Raw genomic sequence first — 23,276 nt, 5'->3', positions numbered from 1 at the left:
ATGAACACATCCTAATTCATTAAGTGTGAATTATTTAACCTCTTATAATTAATTGATTTTGGGTGTTATTTGTTTAAATAATTAAAATTGGTACTGCTTAAATGATTTATTTATAAAAAACATGTTTTTGTTATAAAAATAACTACGAGCCTACAAGTATTTTCAAATGGCAACAAAAGCAGAGTTGTAAATGAATATAGTCGAGCTCGAATATTATTGAGATTGATTCGACTTGAAAACTCTAGAATGAAACTCAATTCGATTTAAAAACTTGCGATTCTAAAAATTTTAAACTCGAATAGAACTCGAAACCATAAATTGAATCTTGTAAAAACTCGAATAAGCTCAAAATGAAAAAAGAAATTCTTAAACTTAAACTTGATTGAAGCTCAAACTCGAACTCAACCCTAAACCTTAAATACATGTTTTATATTGCATTTAAAAAAAACTTATACATAAATGTTAATATTATTAATAATTAATCTTTTTAAGAAAATAAAATCTTAATATATTATATTTTCAAGTTGCTTGCGAACTTTTCTATTTGAGTATCAAGTAACTCATTTCGATTAGTTAAGAACTTGAATCGAGTTTGAGCTCGAGTTGAACATTTATCGAGTTTTGACGTAATCGATCTCGATCAGCTCATGATCTGTCTCATCTAATTTACAACCTTAATCAAAAGTATATAAGGCAAAAAAAACACTATTTAGAATTAAGGAAAAAAGCCATAGTATGTCCCACAACCACTGATCTTCATAAGAACACAAACCACACCGATATAATACAATGTGCCTTCAAGCAAGGGCACCAATGGCATCCTACATACAGGGAAGGCAAGTTTCCATGTCTATGTACCAATTCCTCCCATGGTTTTATTTCGAAATCTGCATCACACATTCAAGACTAAATAGTGTTTTACATGTTTCTCCCATCATTCAACGACAATGAGTTCATCTAAGCCGGAACGGCTTCGTGAATCCTTCCATTTTCCGATGGAGTCAAGCTGTCATAGTATTCGACCAGCACTTTCCAGCCACCGGGGCACATGAATCCGTCCGGAGGGTTCTCTTTGTTCTTTGCGAGCGTACGCATCTGTGGAATTGCAGAAAGCATTTTTTGAGATAAATTTCAACGAAAAGAATAACTAATATCGGAACCAAAATGTTTCTTTGGAGTCGGGTTTGTAGTTGGAAAACGAAGATACCTTGGTGCCGGATATGAAGAGGAAGTCTTGAGCTCTTGCGGGATCGAAGAAAGCCATTTTACCTTGGGTTTGATCATATGCAGCAACCTGAAAATTAAGCAAATCTATATGAATATGCATCTAGTGGTATCAATGTACCAGAAAATAGTGATGGGGTTGAATGCTAGTTATACCCTGAATGGAAGGATGTTCAGCCGCTCAAGTCCTGGAGCCATGCTCAAGACCATTTTCCCGTGATCGGCTTCATAGAGATCTCTCTTCTCGATGGGATGACCCATGCCAGCTGGATCTCTACCGACGATGTAAAAATTAGCTCCTGCATTGATCCGAGCCTTGGCATGCCACTGCACTTCAGTTGGCCCAGCATAGTGCATAGGAGACGGAAATATTGAAACCACAGTTGTTTCAGGATCAAGAACACCGTCCTCGAGCACCTGATAGAACATGCTATCGTTACTTAAACCGTAAGGCGTTTTCATGGCAATTGACACGGCAAATTTACAAGGTTGTAATGAATACCTTCTCATGTTGCTTCATTCGCCAACTAAGCGGGACATCATCAGCCTTTGTGTAGCCTCCCAGTGGATGAAGCAAAAGTATGGGGTTCTTGTACCCCATCTCGAGAAGCCGGAGACGAGTATCAGTCATTAGCAAAGCATGGCCATTGTGGACAGGGTTTCTGAGCTGGAACGCAAACACGGCATCAGCTTTGCGCCTTTCGAACTCTTGTCGCAACTCCACAGGTGAGAGCCGGAAACGATCGAGACCATCGTGGTACTTGATCGGCTCTATAACCTCCAAGTCACCACCAATGAGCCAATTTCCAGCATTTGTTATAGTTTCTTCAACATAGGGTAGTCCAGGGGCAGTAGTTCCCCATGTCTTCGCTATCCTTTCTTCCTTGGGGTGCTTGTAAATCTCAATGCTGAATCAATCAATAAGGAACACAGTTACTGAATTCAACAAGACACCTATGCTTATAATAAGCAACTCGAAATTCTCGCAACGCATTCGAGTCCTTGAAAGTTCGTATTGTATCAAAATCGTCCATGTTCTTGCTCTACTTCTTCCATGGACTAATCCTCATCCCCAATTTTGCTAAACATCAGCAACACGAAGGGGCATTTTCCAACACACAATAATGATTCACGTGAAAGCATATCAAAGTGATCTAACAATCTTGTTTAATTAAAGTGCTAATGATTTACAAGTTCAATTCCAGAAATCATAACTGTAGCAAGTCAAATTGCATTGAAAAATAGCTTTTTTTCATGGTGAAAGAAAGTCCAACCACAACAGTGACGAAAACCCATAGAAATAATCACATCAACAAAAGAAAAAACATAACTTTATCTCAACATCAAATCAAAATAAAGCACGATCTGCATTACATTATTGCTATATTACGAGTTAAACAACTCACTTGGTGAGGATCGCAACTGGGTTATCATCCGAGTCAACGAGGGCGACTTTATTGGACTCACCGATCCTCTCTTTCTGAGAATCTTCGATCGTCAATACAATCGGCACCGACATGTTGACGAAGGAACCGTCGTCGAGTCGGAGCGAGTTAAAATGAAGAGTTTGGAGGAACTCGGATTCTCTCATGAATCCGGTGAGAGGGCTAGCCCAGCCCTCACTCAAAACGTGAACCCATTGCAAGTCGATCCTCGTCAGCTTCACCCAAGGCAACGAAGCCGCTTCCCGCTTCTTCGACTCCCGCTCCGGCTCCGCCACATGGAGGTCCACGAGCTTCCCGCCGTCCGGCTCGATCAACCCGGCTCGAACTGAGAACCGCTTCTGGAAAGCGGTTCGCGGCTTCAAAGAGATCGAAACGGGGAGTTTGAAGGAACGAACGAAATGGGTATTCAGGGATTTGTTCAAAGACTTGGATGGAAACGAAGATTGGATGAAAATGGTGGAAGCCATTGGAAGAGAGAAACAGAACCAAAACAAAAACCGGTTTTGGTTCGGGTTTGGTGTCTGATTGATCGAGAGGGGTTGAATATATATTGGTTTGGTACGGAAGGGCAGTTAGGGAAAATAGAAAGGCGATGTTTTTTATTTGGATAAGAAAAGACAAGGCAAATGTGGAATCTTTGTTGGATGCTGATATTTGGTGGGATGAACCTGGACACATTTTGCTTAATTTCTTCATTTCAATTTTAGTCCCTATACTTTTTAAATTTTTAAATTATAAATTTACCCAAATGTTATTCATTAAATTTGTTTAATTTAGGATGAAGTACACAAATGGTCTCGGATATAGGGTAATACTTTATTAAGTCTCTCTACTATTAGAAGTTACAAAATAGTCCTCCAATTATAGAGTATTGCTTTGTTGAGTTCTTCGACTATTAAAAGTTACAAAATAGTCACTTGACTATTCATTAGGTTCCAAACTTGTATTTTTCCGTTAAAAATTTGATGATTATCTTAGTCGGGCATGATGACTGAGATTTGATAGTCGTTTGAGATTCCGGGATCAAATTTTATCACATCACATTCAGTAAGTTAACGTTCAACTCAGAATATCGTCAAATTTTTAACAGAAAAATGAAAAGTTTGAAACATAATGAATAGTTGGGTGACCATTTTGTAACTTTTGAAACTCGAGCGACTCAATAAAGCAACATTCTATAGTTGACATATCATTTTATAACTTTTAATAATCGGAGAATTTAACAAAATAGTACCCTATAATCGGAGACCATTCATATACTTTATCCTTAAATTTAATTATATTATCAGTCTTTGTAGTAAACTTAATTCTACTATCACTTTTAAATGGATATAAATACAAATACAATCATAATATGAGAACTACAAGTACAAAGATATTTATAATTTGGTCAAGAATCAAGATTAAAATTTCAAATTTCGAAAAAGTACATGAACTAAAATCTAATCAAATTAAAGTATAAAGATTAGATCTATAACATATGTATAGTACAAGGAATGATGACAAATTTAACCTTTATTGTTATTTATGAAGTTTTAAAGTCAAATTTGGTCACTCCATTTGGACTGTTTTTAGTGTTATTGCTTTAATAAATTCCTTTCATTTTTTATTTGTCCCAAATTACAACTTTTGGTCTAGCTTTATTAGTAAATTGACCCTTCAATTATTTTAATTTTAAAAATTTTAATTGTCAATTTCTTTCGATTTTTCCAAAAGTTAATATTAATGTATAAAATTATAACATACGGCACATTATTCTTAAAAACCCGTACACTTTTGAACAAAATGGTGTGCAAATGATTTGTTTACCAGTGGCGAATACATAAAAAATTTATCGGGTGGGCCAATATAAATACTATTAAAATTTGCTATAATACTAAATTAACCCCAAAATTTTAAATTTCGGATAAAAAATTATTTGTGGATGGAAACCGTTAGTTAACAAACGATTAACGTTATAAAATAAGGGTTCTTTTTATCTTAAAACGAAACATTGAGAACTTAAATGCTTTAAGAAAAAAATAAGGATCAAAGCGATTGTTCAACAAACGTTAAAGACTTTTTTGTCATAAAACGAAACCTCGGGAGTCAAAATACTCAAAAAATAGAATAGGGGCTACAATGATCAATTTAATTAATGTCGAGAATTGATTTTGATATTATACCTAAAAATTTATCTAGCATAATTTATATAATTGTTAATTTAAAAATATAACAACTCTGTAAATTTAAAGTGAATCTAAAAATATATATTAGACTAATATAATATTTTTAACATAATTTATATAATATATTATTTAAATTATATATATATATATATTGGGGCATGGAGTGGGCCATGGCCTAGGTAGGCCCACCACTAAATCCACCCCTGTTTCTCACTGTACTTATATTTACTTATAATTTATTTATTTATTTTAAATAATATGGTTTTATAAAATTAAATTAAACATTTGTTTATTTTTCTGTGTAATTATTACAATATGATATGATAATCTGTCCAAGATTTTGTCGGGGATACGTGGCACCAATTCATTGGTTGGCCAACTAGGAAAGCACCTTCTTGAGCGTCCCATCAAACTTAACTAACCTAACCTTCTTTTATATTTCTGGGTAAAGTACATAAATGACCCTGGACTATAGGATACTATTTTATTAAGTATCTCGATTATTAATAGTTACAAAATGATCATCCAACTATAGATTGTTGCTTTCTTGAGTCCCTTGACTATCAGAATTTTCAAAATGGTCACCCGATTACTATTCAATATGTTCCAAATTCATCATTTTTCGTTAAAAATTTGACGGTATTCTAAGTTGAACACTAACTTGTTGATTGTGTTATGATAAAAATTGATCAAGAATCTCAAACAACTATCACATCTCAGTCATCATGTTAACTTTTAGCATAGACAACTGTCAATTTTTTAACATAAAATGACAAGTTTGGAATATAATAAATTATCGAGTGACTATTTTGTAACTTTTGATAGTCGATGGACTCACTAAAGCAACATTATATAGTCAAAAGACTATTTTGTAACTTTTAATAGTCAAGAGACTTAATAAAATAGTACGCTATAGTCGGGGACCATTTGTGTACTTAAACTTTATTTTATTAAATTACGTTCACTTTTTAATATAATATAAGGGTAAAATACATAAAGGGTCACGAAATTATATTGAGATGGTCTTTTTAGTCATTGAAGTTTCGGAAGTTACAAAATAGTCGTTAAACTTATCGAATTATTAAAAAATTATCATTAAACTTTATCAAACTAGTACAAAATTGTCATTAAAACTAATCGAGCGGTTACAAAATGATCCTTAAATTTATTAAATTTTATCGTTGTTTTTATAACATGTAGTGATCATTTTGTAACAATTTAATAAGTTTAATGATCATTTTATAACGTTTGAAACTTCAATGACCACAAAGATCATTTTAGTATAGTTTAGTGACAATTATCTACTTTACCCGAACTGATTTAACGACCAAGTCAATACACGTTTTTCATTTGGGTAAGAAACAATATTGTCATAGCCTAAGAAGAACAAAGATCTTTTGAATTGGAACATTGTTTTTCTACACATTCACCAATAGTCCCTGCAGGAGCAAGTTCCATTTTTGAAGTGATGAAAGCGGATTCGATCTCTTACGATAATATCTCTTCCATATATGACTGAAATAAGCTTACTACTCTCATGGCAATCGCTACAAACATGAAGATTTTTAACGATACTGATAGGGGCGGTTGAATCCGAAGCGATCAAAGCAAATGCAATAGCTAGCCTTTCACTATGGTAAGCAAGTGCGTCTTCTTTCTCCTCTTCATCAATGTCAAACAATACTTCTTTGGTTCTGGGCTTATGGCCTTGTTGTTGTAGTTTCCTGCCAATCTCTACAAGCTTCAAATAAATTCTTTCCGTCCACGGGTGTGTTGTGTCTCCGGTGAGGAATTCATGCATGGCACCATCAACTTCAACCAAGCTACTCCCTGGCATTTTGTTTATCCCATGATCCTTCATCAGTTTCCTCACTCTTGTAACATCTTCCCATCTATCGATGCTCGCATACATATTCGATAAAAGCACGTAGTTCCCACTAGTTTCCGGCTCCAACTCGAGTAAATGGTTCAATGCAACTTCCCCAACCTGCAAATTCCCATGAACCCTTGCTGCCTCAAGTAAAGACCTCCACAAAATAGAATTGGGTTTCATTGGCATTCCCTTGAGCTTCTCCTCAGCCTCTTGAACCCTCCCGGCTCTACCTAAAAGGTCAATCAAGCACCCATAATGTTCAAGCTTCGGCTCCTTACCGTAATCATTGTTTATAGACTCGAAAATCTCGCAACCCTCGTCTACTAACCCAACATGTGAGCAAGCACATATTGTAACAATAAATGTCACATCATCAGGAACTAACCTTTGAGACTTCATTTGTTAAAAAAGCTGAAGTGCCTTGTGACCATAACCATGAGTAGCAAATCCCCCAATCATTGCATTGTAACATAATACATCCCGTTCAGGCAATTTATCAAACAGCTGATATGCCAAGTCCAAACACCCACATTTGCAGTACATATCAATCAAGGCAGTACCCACATAGCAATTGAACTTAATATTGAACTTCACTACATAAACATGTGCCCATATACCTTGGCTAAGAGCACCCTGATTCGCACAAGCACTAACTAAAGCAACCAGGGTAACTTCATTTGGCTTAACCAAAGAATTCTGCATCTCATTGAATAAACACAAAGCCTCCATTGATAAACTAGCAACCTCATTGAAATCACCAACATAATAATAACTAGAACAACCATTACAACGTGCACAAGCAGACAACATCGAGTTCCAAAGACTAAATCCGGGTTGCTAATCTGATCAAACAAACACCTAGCCACACCCAATTTGCCAAAATTGGCATAGAAGTTAAGCAATGAGGTTTGAACAAAATCATCATACGTCGGTCCAGTGAATTTCAAGACATGGGCATGGAGGGCCAGGCCATGGTGCAGCCAAGGGTGGTAACCACAAGCCTTGAAAAGAGAAGGGTAAGTGTGGGGATTGGGATTAATGTTTTTGTTCCAAAGAACACTTTCGTAGAGGGAAAAGGCATGGTGGGTTTCACATTTTGGGTTGGCTGATGATACTATAGACGAAATTAGGGTGTTGTAGAGGAAAATTGTTGGGTTTTGGATTTGGTTGAAGATTGTGAGGGCCTGGGATAAGGCTAGAGTGGCTGATGATTGGAGGAGTTTGCTGAGAGGGAAAGTGTGGAGAGAGAGGCCTGTGGTTATCATTTGGGCATGGACTTGCTTGAGGGAGTTTAGGGTATGGCATTTTGTCAAGTAGTTTAGGGTTCTGTGGTTGAAGATTGGATTTGAAGAATTCATGAGCTATTGTACCTTGTAAAAATGGATGGTTTCAAGGCTTGGTGAGTAATAAATATGAGAAACAAAGAGGGATGATATGGTTCATATGGGTTCTGGCCTATGTTGATAGGGATAGAGATGGGCACGTAACCGAATCCAACAGGTTTCGACGTGATCCTACTCAATCGGGACAGATTTTTTAAAAAATTAGAATCGTGTCAGATCGGATCGGTTGGGTTTTTTAACAAATATGTTCGATTTTGGTCAAGATAGGTTCAAATTTAGGGTGAAAAATACTCGCCCCGACCCGAAAATCACCTTATATATTTAGAGATAATTACAGTAATAACTCTTTATATATTATTTTTTCAATTAGATTTATATTTTTATTGAATAAGATAATATTTCTTATAATATATTTATTTCGGGTCTAATCGAGTCGGATTCAGATTTTATCCCAAAACTCACCGAGTTCAAATCAGGTGAAGTCACCCCTAAACTCGGGTCGGTTCGAGTTTTGAGTGGAAGATTTATATTTTCGAATTAGATCAGGTTGACCGAAAACCCGGCTCGATCCATGCCTATCCCTAGTCATGGGTTGGGTAGGATCAGGTTTTTCGTCCATTAGAAATTAATTCAAACATTATATTCCTCACACATCCTCCGATTCGAACCGAGTTTAGAAAGGTTCTAACCTCTTGCATTTGTATTCAATATGGCTTGATTAAATTTAAATTAAAAAAACGACTTTTAAATATATAAAAAAATCATTATATTATTATCTCAAATCAAGTAGATGATTTTTTTCACTTCAAATACGAACTCGACTCCATCTAAACTTGAATTTTAAAAAAACATAAAATCAAATTAAATTGAAATCTATTAGGTTACTCATCTAGAGGTTTTTTACACAAATAACCCATATTAAAAATTGGATAAACTACCTATTTAATCAATAAATTATGGGATAAGTTTTATTTTGGACTCTAAACAAAAAAAATATATCAATTAAGACACTAACCTTACATTCTTATTCTATTTTAATCATTTGATCATTAAAAGTTTAGCGAAGAAAATAACATGACATGGTATAATGATAGGTCAACCTGGCGTTGGAGGACAGCCTACTATCCTACCTCCCCTTACCCCATTACATATGGAAATAGGGTTTTGTTGTTGTTGTTGTTGTTGTTGTATGGTATAATGATAGGTTTAGTCCTTAAAATTTATATGTTCCATAAATTTAATTTTTCCATCAGTAGCTTTTATTTTTTTTCATTATCATCCCCACATGATATACTAGATAGAATGGGGCACATATTATATGTACTTTCTTGTTGGCACCAATTAATGAAAATAAAAAGTAAGAACAATAATGAGAAGATTTATAGTCTTACATTGATATGATTGCATCAAGCAATAATTTGGAGTTGATTTGAGAAGGGGATGGAGAAGGATAGAACCCACCAATAAATATTCATTTGTAATGATGGTTTCATGATCATTTAGCTCACCTTTCCCCCCTCACCATTTGGTGGTTCCACCACATTAATTGACATGGCATCCATAGTGGAAGCTAGTAGCAATCTACTCACCATTTCAATCCATTATGATCCTTCATTTGGACTTGTTTTTTTTTTTTTACCTTTTTTGGGTTTAACCCCAAACTATATCACTAGAAGTAAAAAATTAGAACTATGATCAAGTAAAAGAATATCATGTTTGATCATGTGATAGTTTGATTCGTTGTTGGTCAGGTCCGTCCAATGACAAGTGTATCATGTAATATGTCACATGCTCTCAAAATTTAGGGGTTCCTCACATGAATGCCATTTAGGTTTGTCCATGTATAATATTTTGTATCCTAACGATATTTACATTCGAAGGGAAAATAAATTTTTCGTTTGATTCTTGAGAAAATGACAGAAAAAGTTGTAAACGAAGATTTTGACAACATCTTTAATCGTTTTTCATGATGAAGTTTGGGGGGGGGGGAAAGCCTCGTAGATCCCTCATAATTTCAAATTTGACAAATTAATATTTATTATAAAATATTATAGGGCTCTCATTTTTTAAAAGTAACACAAAACCTCCACATCATCTGGGACGAGCAGGTTGTTGATGCATATCGAGAAACAAGTTATATTTCTAAGAAAAGAAGTCAAATCGGAACACATTGTTGAAGCGGTCACATATCTCAGACATAAATCATAAAATAAAAACGGAACATATTAAGATTTAAACTCAAGAAAGAAGTTTTGAATAGAGTATAAGTTTAGGTCTAAAAGGATAATGAGGGTTTAGAGACAATAAGTTTAATTAAATAAAGTAGAATTTAGCTGTGGCAATAATTTGAATCCTTTTCAATTCATAGTATTAAAAGACAAGAGAAAAAAGATTTGTAAAAGAAGGGATAACGCAATGGCAGTCAAAGTAAAGAAAAGCAAAAGGGTGATGTTTGGCCTTTAACACATAAAAAGCTCTCTCTTTTCAAGTTTTTGTTGTTTATTGGTCCCAACAACAATCACCTTTTGTCATCTCCAATAAATTTATCAATTTTAAAGTGAAATCTTTTCATTTTTTAAAAAAGTTTGATTTAATTATTTTAATAATCAAAATATTAATTTATTTGCAATTATTAGGTATGCAATTACACCAATTCACTAGTCATTATTTTTCTATTTTAGGGTTTCTCTCCTTATTCAACCTTAATATTTAAATTTATAAAATCTTTCTTCTTGAATAAAACTTTAATAAGAGTCTTAAATATTAAAATTTGATTTTGTTTTTTTTAAAACAATTCAAGGTGAATATAAGGTGGTATATGTTAAGATTTTTTTTACTATTGACAACATGTATTGTACATAGGGTTGGACATGGACGAACTCGACGGGTTTCGACCCGACTGGGTTGATTTTTTTTTAAATTCGGGTTCAGGTCGGGTCAGATTGTTTAAAGGTGATGTTCGAGTCGACTTCAGGTTTAGGGTAAAAAATACTTAACCCATAAAAAATTTACCTTATATATATTTAGGAATAATTACAATAATACCCCTCTATATATTGTTTTTTTAAAATTAAATCACGGTTTTTATTGAATAAAATAATATTTTTTATTATTTTGAGTCAGGTCGGGTTCAAATTTTATCTTAAAAAGTCGGGTCGGGTGAAGGATGTAAAATTTTTGGGTTTGGTCGGGTTGGCTGAAACCAGACCCCAACCCATACTCATCACTAATTGTACAGACGTAACTACTCGAAGTTATGACCTAAAAAATAATTATTTCTTTAACAACTGAAATCGGTTGATTTTAAATCTAACATATTATTTGTATTAGTTTTAATATAAAAAATAATCTAAAGTAAATTTAAACAATTAATTCGATCCTAAAGTAGAATTACAAATAGGGTAAATTATGTGTTTAGTACCTAAACTATTGGTTTTAGTCCGTTTTATTACTTAAGCTTTCATTTTTTAAAACTCATACCTAAAGTTTAGTTTTTGTTTCATTTCAGTACACCACCATTAAAAGCTTTAGTTTTTCTTTCATTTTAGTACACTCGTTCAAAATTTAACGTTAGTATTTGAAAAAATTGAAAGTTTAGGTACTAAAACTAGCCAAAACTTATAATTTAGGTACTAAACGCGTTAAATTTTTAACGAAAGGTACTAAAATAAAATGAAAACTAAACTTTAAGTATAGTTTTAAAAAATAAAAAATTTAAATATTAAAACAGATCAAAACTAATAGTTTAGGTACTAAATTCGTAGTTTACCCTTACAAATAATTAGGCGACTGCCGACCAGCCCATTTCAATGTACAGACGGCAATGGGTTCTGAAAGGACTGCATATATCTGATGGGCCCCTCCCATTAGCCATCACTTTAATGATCTTTGTGGAGCCCAATGTGACAAAAATAAAATACTATTTATTTCATTTTTAATTTAAAATCGATTATTTATTTTTTAAATTATTTTTTGAAATAAAAAACCCACACATACCATATACTAAGTATTTTTTTTATCACACCTAACAAAAATATGTCAACACAAAATATTATCTATTAGTAATAATGTAACTTATTAATAAAACATTAAATTTTAGTTTAATTAAAATAATTATTATTATAGCACGAAATAAATGATTATAGGTTTGAATATGATAAATTTAGGCTTAAGGGTTGCCTTTATCTTTATAGTAGATCTAATTTATCATTTTCGTCCCTATTGCAGTTTCGCATTAATTTAGCATTCAAAATTATTTAATTATTTTACTACATTGGATCATAAGATTCCAAATACCTTTAGATTCTAACAATTTGAAGGTACAATATCAAGAAAATTATATATATATATATATATATATTGTAAATAATTGATTTGATCTGATTCGAGAAATATATCTTTCTTGTCTAATTTGATATAAGTTTAGAAGAATCTCATTCAACCCAAATTTTAGGAGGAAAACTTACATCCGACCTTACTCGTATAAAAATTAATGTGTACCAAAATATTATATTTTTATTATGTGAAATAATGATTTAATTGAAAAAAATATAAAGATATATTATAAAAATTTTCTCTCTCTATATATAATCATAATATTATCATGAGTCGGTTAGGTAAGAGATTTTTCATCTTAAAACTGAATTCGACCTGATTCGACCTCACACTTTATAAATTTCGATCTAAATTTAATTAAAAATAAATTTTATCAGGTGAATTAAGCCGAAACTCATCGAATTCAAATCAAATTATAATCCCCAACAACCAGTGCTTTGTCCCCACATTCACCATAGATCTTCATTCTTCTCTCAATTTATTTCTCGTCAAATTAATCACATCCTGTCAAATTAAGTCTAACGAACAATAATAATATTGGGTAAACTACATATTTAGTACTTAAGCTATCGATTTTTATCCGTTTTAGTACCTAAACTTTTAATCTTTTTAAAATCATACCCAACGTTTAGTTTTTATTTCATTTTAGTACCCTTTATTAAAAATTAACGCGTTTAGTACGTAAACTATCAGTTTTGGTCCATTTTAGTACCTAAACTTTCAATTATTTTTCAAAAGCTAATATTAAATTTTGATCGGGATACTAAAATGAAACAAAAACTAAAGTTTTTAATGGCGGGATATTAAAATGAAATAAAACTAAACTTTAAGTATGATTTTGATTTTTTTTAAAGTTTAGGTACTAAAATAGACCAAAACTAATAGTTTAGGTACTAAAGACATAATTTACCCGATAATCTTTTGATGAACAAACCTAAATAAAATATATAAACGTCAAGGATAATCAAATAATGCGTGAAACATCTATAGTTTTGACCCAATGCTCATCTTCATTTTCGAGAATCAATCAACCAATTTAAAAACACTGCTTGCATGCATCTTGGTTATATAAAACTTTATAGAATGTAGGTGGGACGATGCCCAAACTTTTATAGGTTGATAACATTAGTTAAACCTTCTAGCAGTTGTTTCCGATAATCGATCGAACACACTTAAATATAACTATCTTCCATTCATAAATATCGATCAACATTAGGGATTCGAATTCTGATATCAAAACTCAGCGTACAAATACAATTCGAACTCGATTAAATCGGAGTCGAAAACATGCAATGTTATTGAGATGTGTGCTTCGTTTGTAACCCTAGTATGGAGGTTGGACCCCCACCATGAGCACTCTCCCATGTCTCATTTCATCTGGTTTAGGTCATTAAAAAAATACAATAAAGAAGAAAATGGAATTACTTTGGGAAACTACCCCACTTCCTCTATTTATACCTCTTTTTTGTCCACAAGCTTATAAACCCTATGTGCCCTTCGCTTGGTAGACTATGTGTTTGGTGACAAAAACAAATTCCAACCTCAAAAAAGAACAAAATTTGCCCATCTATCTTCACATATGTCACAACAAAACAAGCCCATGCCTCAAAGTTAAAAGAATTTTTTTTTTCACATATATAAATTTTAGAGAAAAAAAAGTAAATTTTCAATACAAACATAAAAGATTATTATTATTATTTATTTTTTTAATCCTAAAAATCAATATTGACATAAATAAGCACATAATCTTTTCAAAAAGAGCAAAACAATCATGAAAATGGGTCAACAAAACAATGATATTTCAATGCAGTTGCAGCTCAGCAATAATGGGGTGGGAGACATCCAAAATATAATGAGTGAAATGAGTGGCCATTGCCATTGCATCAAATGAAAATGTGATTAAAAAACTAAGGTCAAATTATGTTAGCGGTCTCTATACTATTTTGTGAGTTACAGATTTGTCTTTACATTTTAATTTAGTGATTTTAACGTTTTTTAATAATCTGGAGTGATTAAAAGATAATATCTGTTCAGAGTTTTCTTAACGATTGACAATGCATACACGCACTAGAGACACAGCTGCTCCAACCCATAATCTCTGAAAATAATAACATTTATTTTATTATTGAGATCACTTGATGGCTTAATATTGTAATTTCAAAGTTAAAAAGTATAGAAGCTAAATGTATAAATTATCCATAATACAGGGACTTATAAATGGAATTTGACCAAAAACTTGTTATGGACATGCAACATACGAGTCATTGAAGCTGCCTGGATGGGACCTAGAAATCTCAATTGAAGTCCATAATGTAATGATACACAATCGCTACACCACTACGATGGTGGTGGGTTCTGTCCTCTTAACTCTCATTTTCAGACCCACAGTCAGGGTTCCATCATAACTCATAAGGTATAATGCTCTGCACACCCCTCATGATATCACCCCATCACCACCGTTCATCTTAGTGAAATTATTGATAGATTCGATAATATTTTCAGACTGACACATATATATTAATAATAAAAATAATTTATATAAGGAAAACACAAATAAAATTAAGTAAACCATGCATTTAATACTTAAACTGTAATTTTTGTTATGTTTTAGTACTTAAATTTTTAATTATTTTTAAAATCATACCCAAAGTTTAATTTTATTTTATTTTAATACATCGTTTAGAATTTAACGCCAAGTTATGAAAAAAGTGAAAGTTTAAGTACTAAAACGAACTAAAACTGATAGTTTAGGTACTAAACACATTAAGTTTTTAATGACAGGTATTGAAATAAAATAGAAACTAAATGTTTGATATGATTTTTATTTTTTTTAAAAAGTTTATGTACTAAATGTATAATTTACCCATAAAATTATAGGTAGATGACAATATCAGTAAAATGAACTACTGATGTAAAAGAATTCAGATTTATCTATTTTGATGTACACATAAGTCTGCCACTGTGTGAGATTGGGCCCAAACAAATAGTATTACATATGGAGGCTAATTTTATCATGGGGTCGTGGGATCGAGTTTCATGTAGGATATTTTATAATTCGGATGTTTTCTACGGAAGTTGTTCTCAATTTGGTGTTAGGGACATTCTACTATCTTACCTCCCCTTATCCCATTACATATGAGAATAAGGATCATCTAAATTTTTTTATTTAAATCGATATTAAAGTTATGAATAACGAAGAGCAAACTATCACAAATAAAAATCTATAGAAATTTGAATTTAACACTAACACTATGATATTTATGATGTTTGAATTTAAATCCTCAAAATAAATTTTTTTTATCATGAAAACCACATAATTAAAGCGAACAAGAAACAAAAGCATAATGAAAATTATAATAATAGGTGCATATAGTGTTTTTACTCGTATAATGAAAATGGTAAAACTTTTTAGGATTTGAAGAGAGAGAGAGAGAGATAAGTAGCATGCAAAGCATTACATAGGGGCTAGAGAGAGGAGAGAGGGCCTGCAAATTCTTCTTCTTCTTCTTCTTCTCTGGATGTTTTCCTTCTCAGTTATTAATTATATGGATCATTTACCATTACTCCTAGTTTCCGCAAAATGTTTAAATTTTTTTAAATTTGTGTTTTTTTATATATTTTTTTGTTAATTTTATTTCTCCATCCATCCATTCACCATCACTTCCCCCCACTTTCTCAGTGTATATAATATTATATGTATACTCAATGTGTGTGCTTTTTAAAGACAAGGTTGTTTTTTTTGCTTTTATTTTCATCGTTTCTTTAAGCCAAAATGAGCCGTTTTTGTACGTCCCCGAGGCCACTGCCCCCATCAGTTCAGAGCCGATAACAAAGCCAAACAGAGAGAGAGAGAGAGAGAGCTTTCAACCAAGTGCTAATGCTAATCCTAATCCAAGGCCAAAACCCCCATAACCACTTTCTTTAAAAGCAAAGGAGAGAGACGATGAGGCCCACAATGGTTTTGGCACGTGATAAAGAAAACACCAAAGCTCTTTGCATGCGTGTATAAAGTTTCATCATCTCCATCATCATCTCTCTCTCTCACAGTCTCACTTTCTCTCCCTTTGTATCGTCTTCAAAAATCCATCTTTTTGATCTCCCACTTTGCCACTTTCGTCTTCAAAAACACATCATTCCCTGTTGTTGTTGTTGTTCTTCTTCTTCTTCTTCAAAGCTCACCGCTTTTGTAATTTTTAGTCCTCCAAGTTGGTGACTGGTGAGTTTATTTGTGTATGTGCTGTAACATCTTGTGGGGGTAATTTAATGGGGGTTCATAGTTTTTTTTTCCACTGCCAAGCATTAAATACTTTGAGTTTCATTTTCCATTTTTTTTGGGTTATTGATTTCATTGCCCTTTTTTCAAAGTTTATTCCTTCTCTTTGTATACATGCTCTTGGTTTTTTGTTTTCTTCTAGACTGTTTTTATTCTTTCTATATACCAAGCCTCATGCTTTCAAAAGTCTGTTCTTTGCATAAATATAAATAAAATAAATCTACTTTCTTTAATGCTGTTGCTATGTTTATCTGCCTGGCCTTATATTCATTTCTGGACTGATTTTTTGTTCTTTCTTTTTCCTTTTAAAGTTTCAGTTTTTGGTAGAGACAGACAAACTTAGGGGAATGGTTTTTGTCTTCTGGCAATATCCATTTTTTTCGGTTTCTTAAAAAGTTACTATTACATTATTTTCTTCATGTTTTGGACATTGGTCTCATATATGGAATTGATTTTTTTCTTCTTATGTTCTTGTGCATCAGCCTCAGTGGGAGAATAAACAAAGTTAACCAGTATGCCTATAAGGCAAATGAAAGAGAGCTCTGAGCAACATCTTGTGATAAAAACCCACTTGCAAAACACCATGAGCACAGCCCAAAGATCACCAAAAACTGCACAAAATGGCAAAGGTCCACCACCATCTCATGAACCCCACAACACGAAACAACCCCATAACCAGGCCTCACCTCCTCCATCAAAGAATAGAGGAAGAAGAAGAGGGAGAGGTGGTAAAAAATCTGAGCAACTAGATGTATGCATGAGACCAAGTTCAAGGCCTTGTACTGTAGCACACAAACCAGTGAACCAAGCTTCAAATGGGTCTATTCAGAATGGTCATGGTTCTAGTGGAATGGAAATGGGGTTCCCTACTTCAAGCAAGTCTCTGAATTTTGCACCTAGGCCTGGTTTTGGTCAGGTTGGGACAAAGTGTATTGTGAAGGCTAACCATTTCTTTGCAGAGTTACCAGACAAGGACTTGAACCAGTATGATGTAAGCTCTCTTGTCTGTTTCTTTTTTTTCTTGTATTGGATTTCTTACATAAAAAATGCTTCATGGTATTACTGCTTCAAAACAAAAGCCCCATGTGGTAGTGTATAATTTTCTTTTTCTTTCATGGCAATATTTGGGGGTGGGCCCTTAATCTGATGACATTCATCATGTGTATGCTGCTATGTCTTTTTCATATTTGATGATACATTGAAGATGAAATTGAATAAGATGGTTCTTTTTTCTGTCACAATGGCCTTTACTTTTAATGGCATTTATGGTGTTTAAATTTTATTCTTGTTTTCCTTTTGGCAATTTTTTGCAGGTTACAATAACTCCTGAAGTGGCATCCAGAATGGTTAACCGAGCTATTATTGCTGAACTCGTGAGACTCTACAAAGAATCCGACTTGGGAATGAGATTGCCTGCTTACGACGGTAGGAAGAGTCTGTACACGGCCGGTGAACTTCCTTTTGCATGGAAGGAGTTCACAATCAAGCTTGTTAGTGAGGATGATGGCATCAATGGCCCCAAGTGAGTTCAATTTTTATACACACACACATATATACATATACATGCGTACATATAGACATATACATGCGTACATATATACATATACATGCGTACATATATATATATATATTCGATTTACTTAAGTGGTATAAGTTATGTAATACTTTCGAATTTATCTTGAAAGATGTATATATGATTTGCAGAAGAGAAAGAGAATACAAAGTGGTTCTAAAGTTTGTTGCCCGAGCAAACATGCATCATTTAGGCCAATTTCTAGCTGGTAAGCGCGCAGATGCTCCACAAGAAGCATTGCAAATTCTTGACATTGTATTACGAGAGTTATCTTCAAAGAGGTATGAGTTGAGTGTTCATGATTATAGAAAAAAACAATTCTGCTTATCAATGTTTTTGTTCTATTCATCTCACTCTGTGTGATTCTGTGAAGGTACTGTCCTATTGGGAGATCCTTCTTTTCGCCCGATATTAGAGCACCACAAAGGCTTGGTGATGGTTTGGAGTCATGGTGTGGTTTTTACCAGAGTATTAGGCCTACTCAGATGGGCTTGTCTTTGAATATTGGTATATGAATTATGATCAAATTTACAGTAGTTCTCAGCCTTTACTTTGATTGGTGTTTCTCATTTCTGTTTTTGCCTGTATTTTACCCTTTCATAATAGATATGGCTTCAGCTGCGTTCATTGAGCCGCTCCCCGTGATAGAGTTTGTTGCTCAGCTTCTAGGCAAGGATGTACTATCTAGGCCATTGTCTGATTCTGATCGAGTGAAGGTATTGTTTCGTTTTACGGTTGCTGCATCATGGTTTCATTCTTGGAACTTGATTTAATCATAATTAACTTCAAAATAACCGGCAGATTAAAAAGGCACTCAGAGGAGTTAAAGTTGAAGTGACACATAGAGGGAATGTACGAAGAAAATACCGTGTTTCAGGATTGACATCTCAGCCTACTAGAGAACTAATGTAAGCTTCAGAGTTCAGCCCTTTGTTTTCTGATTTGTGCTTTTTCTTATCTAACAAATGTTTCATCGATAAAGAATTGTTGATGTTAAGGCATCTATGAGTGTAGTAATGAGTGTTTTTATACTGTTGTTATTACTTATGGTGCTTTGTTCAGGTTTCCCGTTGATGACAACTCAACCATGAAGTCCGTTGTTGAATACTTCCAAGAGATGTATAGCTTCACAATTCAACATGCACATCTACCTTGCCTTCAAGTAGGAAACCAGAAGAAGGCAAATTATTTACCTATGGAGGTTAGAAGATGTCGCTGAAAGTTTTATCGATTTCTCTGTAATTCACCTTTATTTTCATAAATCTGATGAGAAATCTCGACCTTTTGACTTGATAGGCATGCAAAATTGTTGAGGGACAGAGATATACAAAACGATTGAATGAGAGGCAAATTACTGCCCTCTTGAAAGTCACATGCCAAAGACCAAGGGATAGGGAAAACGATATTTTGCAGGTACATTTTATATGATAATCTTGTAAGCATATCAACTATCGATCTTCATTTGCTTGTAAGGAGATTAATGAATGAAAAAAAAACTCTTCCGCATCAAAAGTATGTTAATGGAAGGATGAAATGAAAGCCATGACTATGCATTAATTTGTAGACATGTAAACGCTACCATACGAAATAAAATTTATCATTTGGCTATCTTGGGAGCATGTTTGAGTTATTATTCGGTTTATCTATAATGACAAGTTGTCTTTGTTGCCTGCATATTGAACACATGCAGACAGTTCAACATAATGCTTATGATCAAGATCCTTACGCAAAGGAGTTTGGGATCAAAATTAGTGAAAAACTCGCGTCGGTTGAGGCTCGTATCCTTCCTGCCCCTTGGGTAATATATCTAAAAATTTGTGCATAATATGAAAAAAAAAGGAAGTGTTAAATTGACAGTCTCATTGGCTCCTTGCAGCTGAAGTATCATGAAACCGGAAAAGAAAAAGATTGTTTGCCTCAAGTAGGGCAGTGGAATATGATGAACAAGGTAGTATTCTTTTCTAAAAAAGGATCTTCTAATTGCTCTACCAAGGAGAGATGTATTTTATTCGAGCTTGGGTTGCTAATATGCTGGCTTCTTGTTTTTTTGTGATCTAGAAAATGATCAACGGAATGACCGTATGCCGATGGGCATGTATTAACTTCTCACGGAGTGTGCAAGAGAGCGTTGCTCGGGGGTTTTGCAATGAACTTGCTCAAATGTGCCAGGTTTCTGGCATGGTAGTTTTCTGTCTTATTATCTTCGACACTTAAGATCCACGTTCTAGTTTCTTTTCCATATATCTTTTATATTTCATAATGGAGTGTAACTTTATCCGTCGTCGCTGTTTCATAGGAATTCAATCCCGAGCCTGTTATTCCGATCTACAGCGCCAGGCCTGAGCAAGTGGAAAAAGCTTTGAAGCATGTTTATCATGCATCCATGAATAGAACTAAGGGAAAAGAACTAGAGCTTCTATTAGCTATACTGCCCGACAACAACGGCTCGCTTTATGGTATGTTATGTCATATGATCATTTGCTGTTCCAATTCTAATATGCATTTGGTGGCTTCTTAAACCGTACACCTTGAATGTGCTCGTCATGGTAGTAGTGTACTGAATCGCGATATCGTTCTACTTTTTCAGGTGATCTCAAGCGAATTTGTGAAACCGATCTAGGATTAATATCACAATGCTGTCTGACAAAGCATGTCTTCAAGATCAGTAAACAATATTTGGCTAATGTGTCCCTTAAGATCAATGTTAAGGTTAAATACATTAATTTCCCCCAGTTATATACTACATTAATTTAATTTATTCCCCTTCATAATTTCATTCGAACTTTATACAAACATTACGATCACGATATGTGCTTTCTGAATCCTTTTTCACAACACATATATTCAATATCGCCTATTAAATGACTGCCTCGTCGTTGTTGCAGATGGGTGGCCGAAACACGGTTCTTTTGGATGCTATCAGCTGCAGAATACCATTAGTTAGTGATATACCAACCATAATATTCGGAGCAGATGTGACTCACCCCGAAAATGGAGAAGACTCGAGCCCCTCTATAGCAGCAGTATAGTTCTCTTTCCTAGCTTATTTTCCTCAAACATGTATCTATCCTGGTGCTAATCTTTATTCTTTCTGAAATATGTTGGTTCTTTAGGTAGTAGCTTCACAAGACTGGCCGGAAGTGACAAAATATGCCGGACTAGTTTGCGCTCAAGCTCATAGACAGGAGCTCATACAGGACTTGTACAAAACGTGGCAGGACCCTGTACGTGGCACCATCAGTGGCGGCATGATCAGGTATGCTGATGTCGATTCTGTTGCACATGTACTGTTAGCTTCGAAGTTGCATGCACTTACTAATTTCGGTTTCCTCGTGTAGGGATCTTCTCATCTCTTTTCGGAAGGCAACCGGACAGAAGCCGCTGAGGATAATATTTTACAGGTTTGTGATGTAAAATATATTGGCTAATACACGCTACTCGAATTCGACATTCAATCATGAATTGCATCCACTGCTCATGCATATGCATAAGTTGTAGGCCTTTCTATTATACTAATTGGCTAATTATTCGAGCAGGGATGGTGTGAGCGAAGGACAGTTTTACCAAGTTCTACTCTACGAGTTAGATGCAATCCGGAAGGTGTTGCATCGACATATTTTCCTTTTAGATTGAACTCGGTATATACAAATTCAGAACGTTTATGATTCTGATAAATAATTTATTGTAGGCCTGTGCTTCTCTAGAACCGAACTATCAACCACTGGTGACTTTCATCGTTGTACAAAAACGACACCACACTCGATTGTTTGCTAATAATCACAGGGACAGAAGTAGCACTGACAAGAGTGGAAACATTTTGCCTGGTAAAAGATTAGCTTCTGCATAATTCGTTTACCTGGATACCTCCGAGTTTGGACAGCTCGAGCATCATTAATCGTTCTCGTGATTGTGCATTTTGTACCCTTTTTTTCAGGCACCGTTGTTGATTCGAAAATCTGTCATTCAACAGAATTCGACTTTTATCTTTGCAGCCATGCTGGTATTCAGGTTAAACATTATTAGGCATTTTCAGTCTCTTAGACTTTGCCAGCTCCGATGTTACTTCGACATAAACTATCATCTCATTCCTCGTGTTAGCGTCCTCCGTAGCGTAACCGTTCTTCATTAACTTTTGGCAGGGAACAAGTCGACCGGCACACTACCATGTTCTTTGGGACGAAAACAACTTCACCGCCGATGGAATCCAGTCTTTAACAAACAACCTTTGCTACACATATGCAAGGTGCACACGCTCAGTCTCCGTCGGTGAGTTTTTCATGTCATTGTCGTACTTTTGGGACCAAATTTCTGTTGTTCATTCGGACAAACAATAGTGTCATAGCCAGTCGTTTGATTAGCTGGTTTTTGTGGTTTTGATTGCAGTTCCTCCGGCATATTATGCACATTTAGCTGCATTCCGAGCACGGTTCTACATGGAACCGGAAATGCAAGACAATAGCTCAACGGGAGGTGGCGCTACGAAGGCTGGAGGAGAATTCGGAGTGCGGCCGTTGCCGGCCTTGAAGGAGAACGTGAAGAGAGTAATGTTCTACTGTTAGACAACAGCTTTTCATGTCATAATTTTTCTGTGTACAGTTAACGGTTCGTGAATGGTTTAGGTCGCCGGGGATTAGAAAGTTGGTCCGGTCCGTTAACCTTTAGTTCGGTTTTCATAGATAAAGAGAACGTAGAAAAAAGGGATAATGGCACTGTGTCCCCCTGTACTTTAATGAAACTTTCATTACGATGTTCAACTTTCAAAATGTTCAATATGCTCCCTGTCTTTTATTTTCGTGTTCTACTATGCTCTTGAATTTAACGGCAGTAAAATATTTGTTGGAAGAATGGGAATTGGTAATCAACATGGATTGTTTTATTTGTTGGGTTTACCCATTTTCCCAGTTCTCAAGGGTTGTTTGGTTCGCGAAAAAGAATATTATTAAGGGAAATAATATTTTTTCGAAATTACATTCCCATATTTGGTTCATGGTATTTAATAATTGTATTTTTAGTTAAAATACTAGAAATATCATTATCTTCAA

The 23,276-nt window shown here is 34.3% G+C and overlaps 2 protein-coding genes and 1 pseudogene across 3 annotated transcripts; 1 reads left to right on the top strand and 2 right to left on the bottom strand.

Annotated features, from left to right (window-relative positions):
• Nucleotides 1-738: 738 nt before the first annotated feature.
• On the bottom strand, nt 739-16,553 carry LOC120213847 (ATP sulfurylase 1, chloroplastic-like). 2 transcript variants are annotated; one of them, XM_039211900.1, is made up of 6 exons: nt 16,541-16,553; nt 2,631-3,175; nt 1,727-2,132; nt 1,381-1,641; nt 1,208-1,294; nt 739-1,095 (listed from the first exon to the last, which is right to left on the bottom strand). In XM_039211900.1, the coding sequence occupies exons 2-6, from the start codon at nt 3,134-3,136 to the stop codon at nt 958-960; spliced, it is 1,398 nt and encodes a 465-aa protein (XP_039067831.1). In that variant the 5' UTR covers nt 3,137-3,175; nt 16,541-16,553; the 3' UTR covers nt 739-957. The 2 variants fall into 2 exon arrangements, with proteins under 2 accessions (XP_039067831.1, XP_039067830.1); XM_039211899.1 differs by lacking the exon at nt 16,541-16,553 and adding an exon at nt 15,881-15,911.
• On the bottom strand, nt 6,156-8,078 carry LOC120213845 (annotated as a pseudogene).
• LOC120213844 (protein argonaute 10-like) lies at nt 16,439-22,916 on the top strand. Its single transcript, XM_039211897.1, has 22 exons — nt 16,439-16,604; nt 17,144-17,652; nt 17,975-18,183; nt 18,366-18,515; nt 18,608-18,741; nt 18,841-18,950; nt 19,036-19,142; nt 19,297-19,435; nt 19,531-19,647; nt 19,925-20,032; nt 20,111-20,182; nt 20,293-20,415; nt 20,531-20,690; nt 20,822-20,943; nt 21,120-21,257; nt 21,348-21,490; nt 21,573-21,635; nt 21,771-21,834; nt 21,923-22,058; nt 22,169-22,242; nt 22,374-22,500; nt 22,618-22,916. Exons 2-22 carry the CDS (start codon nt 17,176-17,178, stop codon nt 22,791-22,793), a joined length of 2,949 nt encoding a protein of 982 aa, XP_039067828.1. The 5' UTR covers nt 16,439-16,604; nt 17,144-17,175; the 3' UTR covers nt 22,794-22,916.
• Nucleotides 22,917-23,276: the final 360 nt, after the last annotated feature.

Source organism: Hibiscus syriacus, unplaced genomic scaffold (assembly GCF_006381635.1).
Source record: "Hibiscus syriacus cultivar Baekdansim isolate YM2019G1 unplaced genomic scaffold, ASM638163v2 tig00110044_pilon, whole genome shotgun sequence".
Classification (NCBI taxonomy): domain Eukaryota; kingdom Viridiplantae; phylum Streptophyta; class Magnoliopsida; order Malvales; family Malvaceae; genus Hibiscus; species Hibiscus syriacus.
The sequence above is the reverse complement of the archived record's forward strand: the minus strand, read 5'-3'. Positions and strand labels throughout refer to the sequence as shown.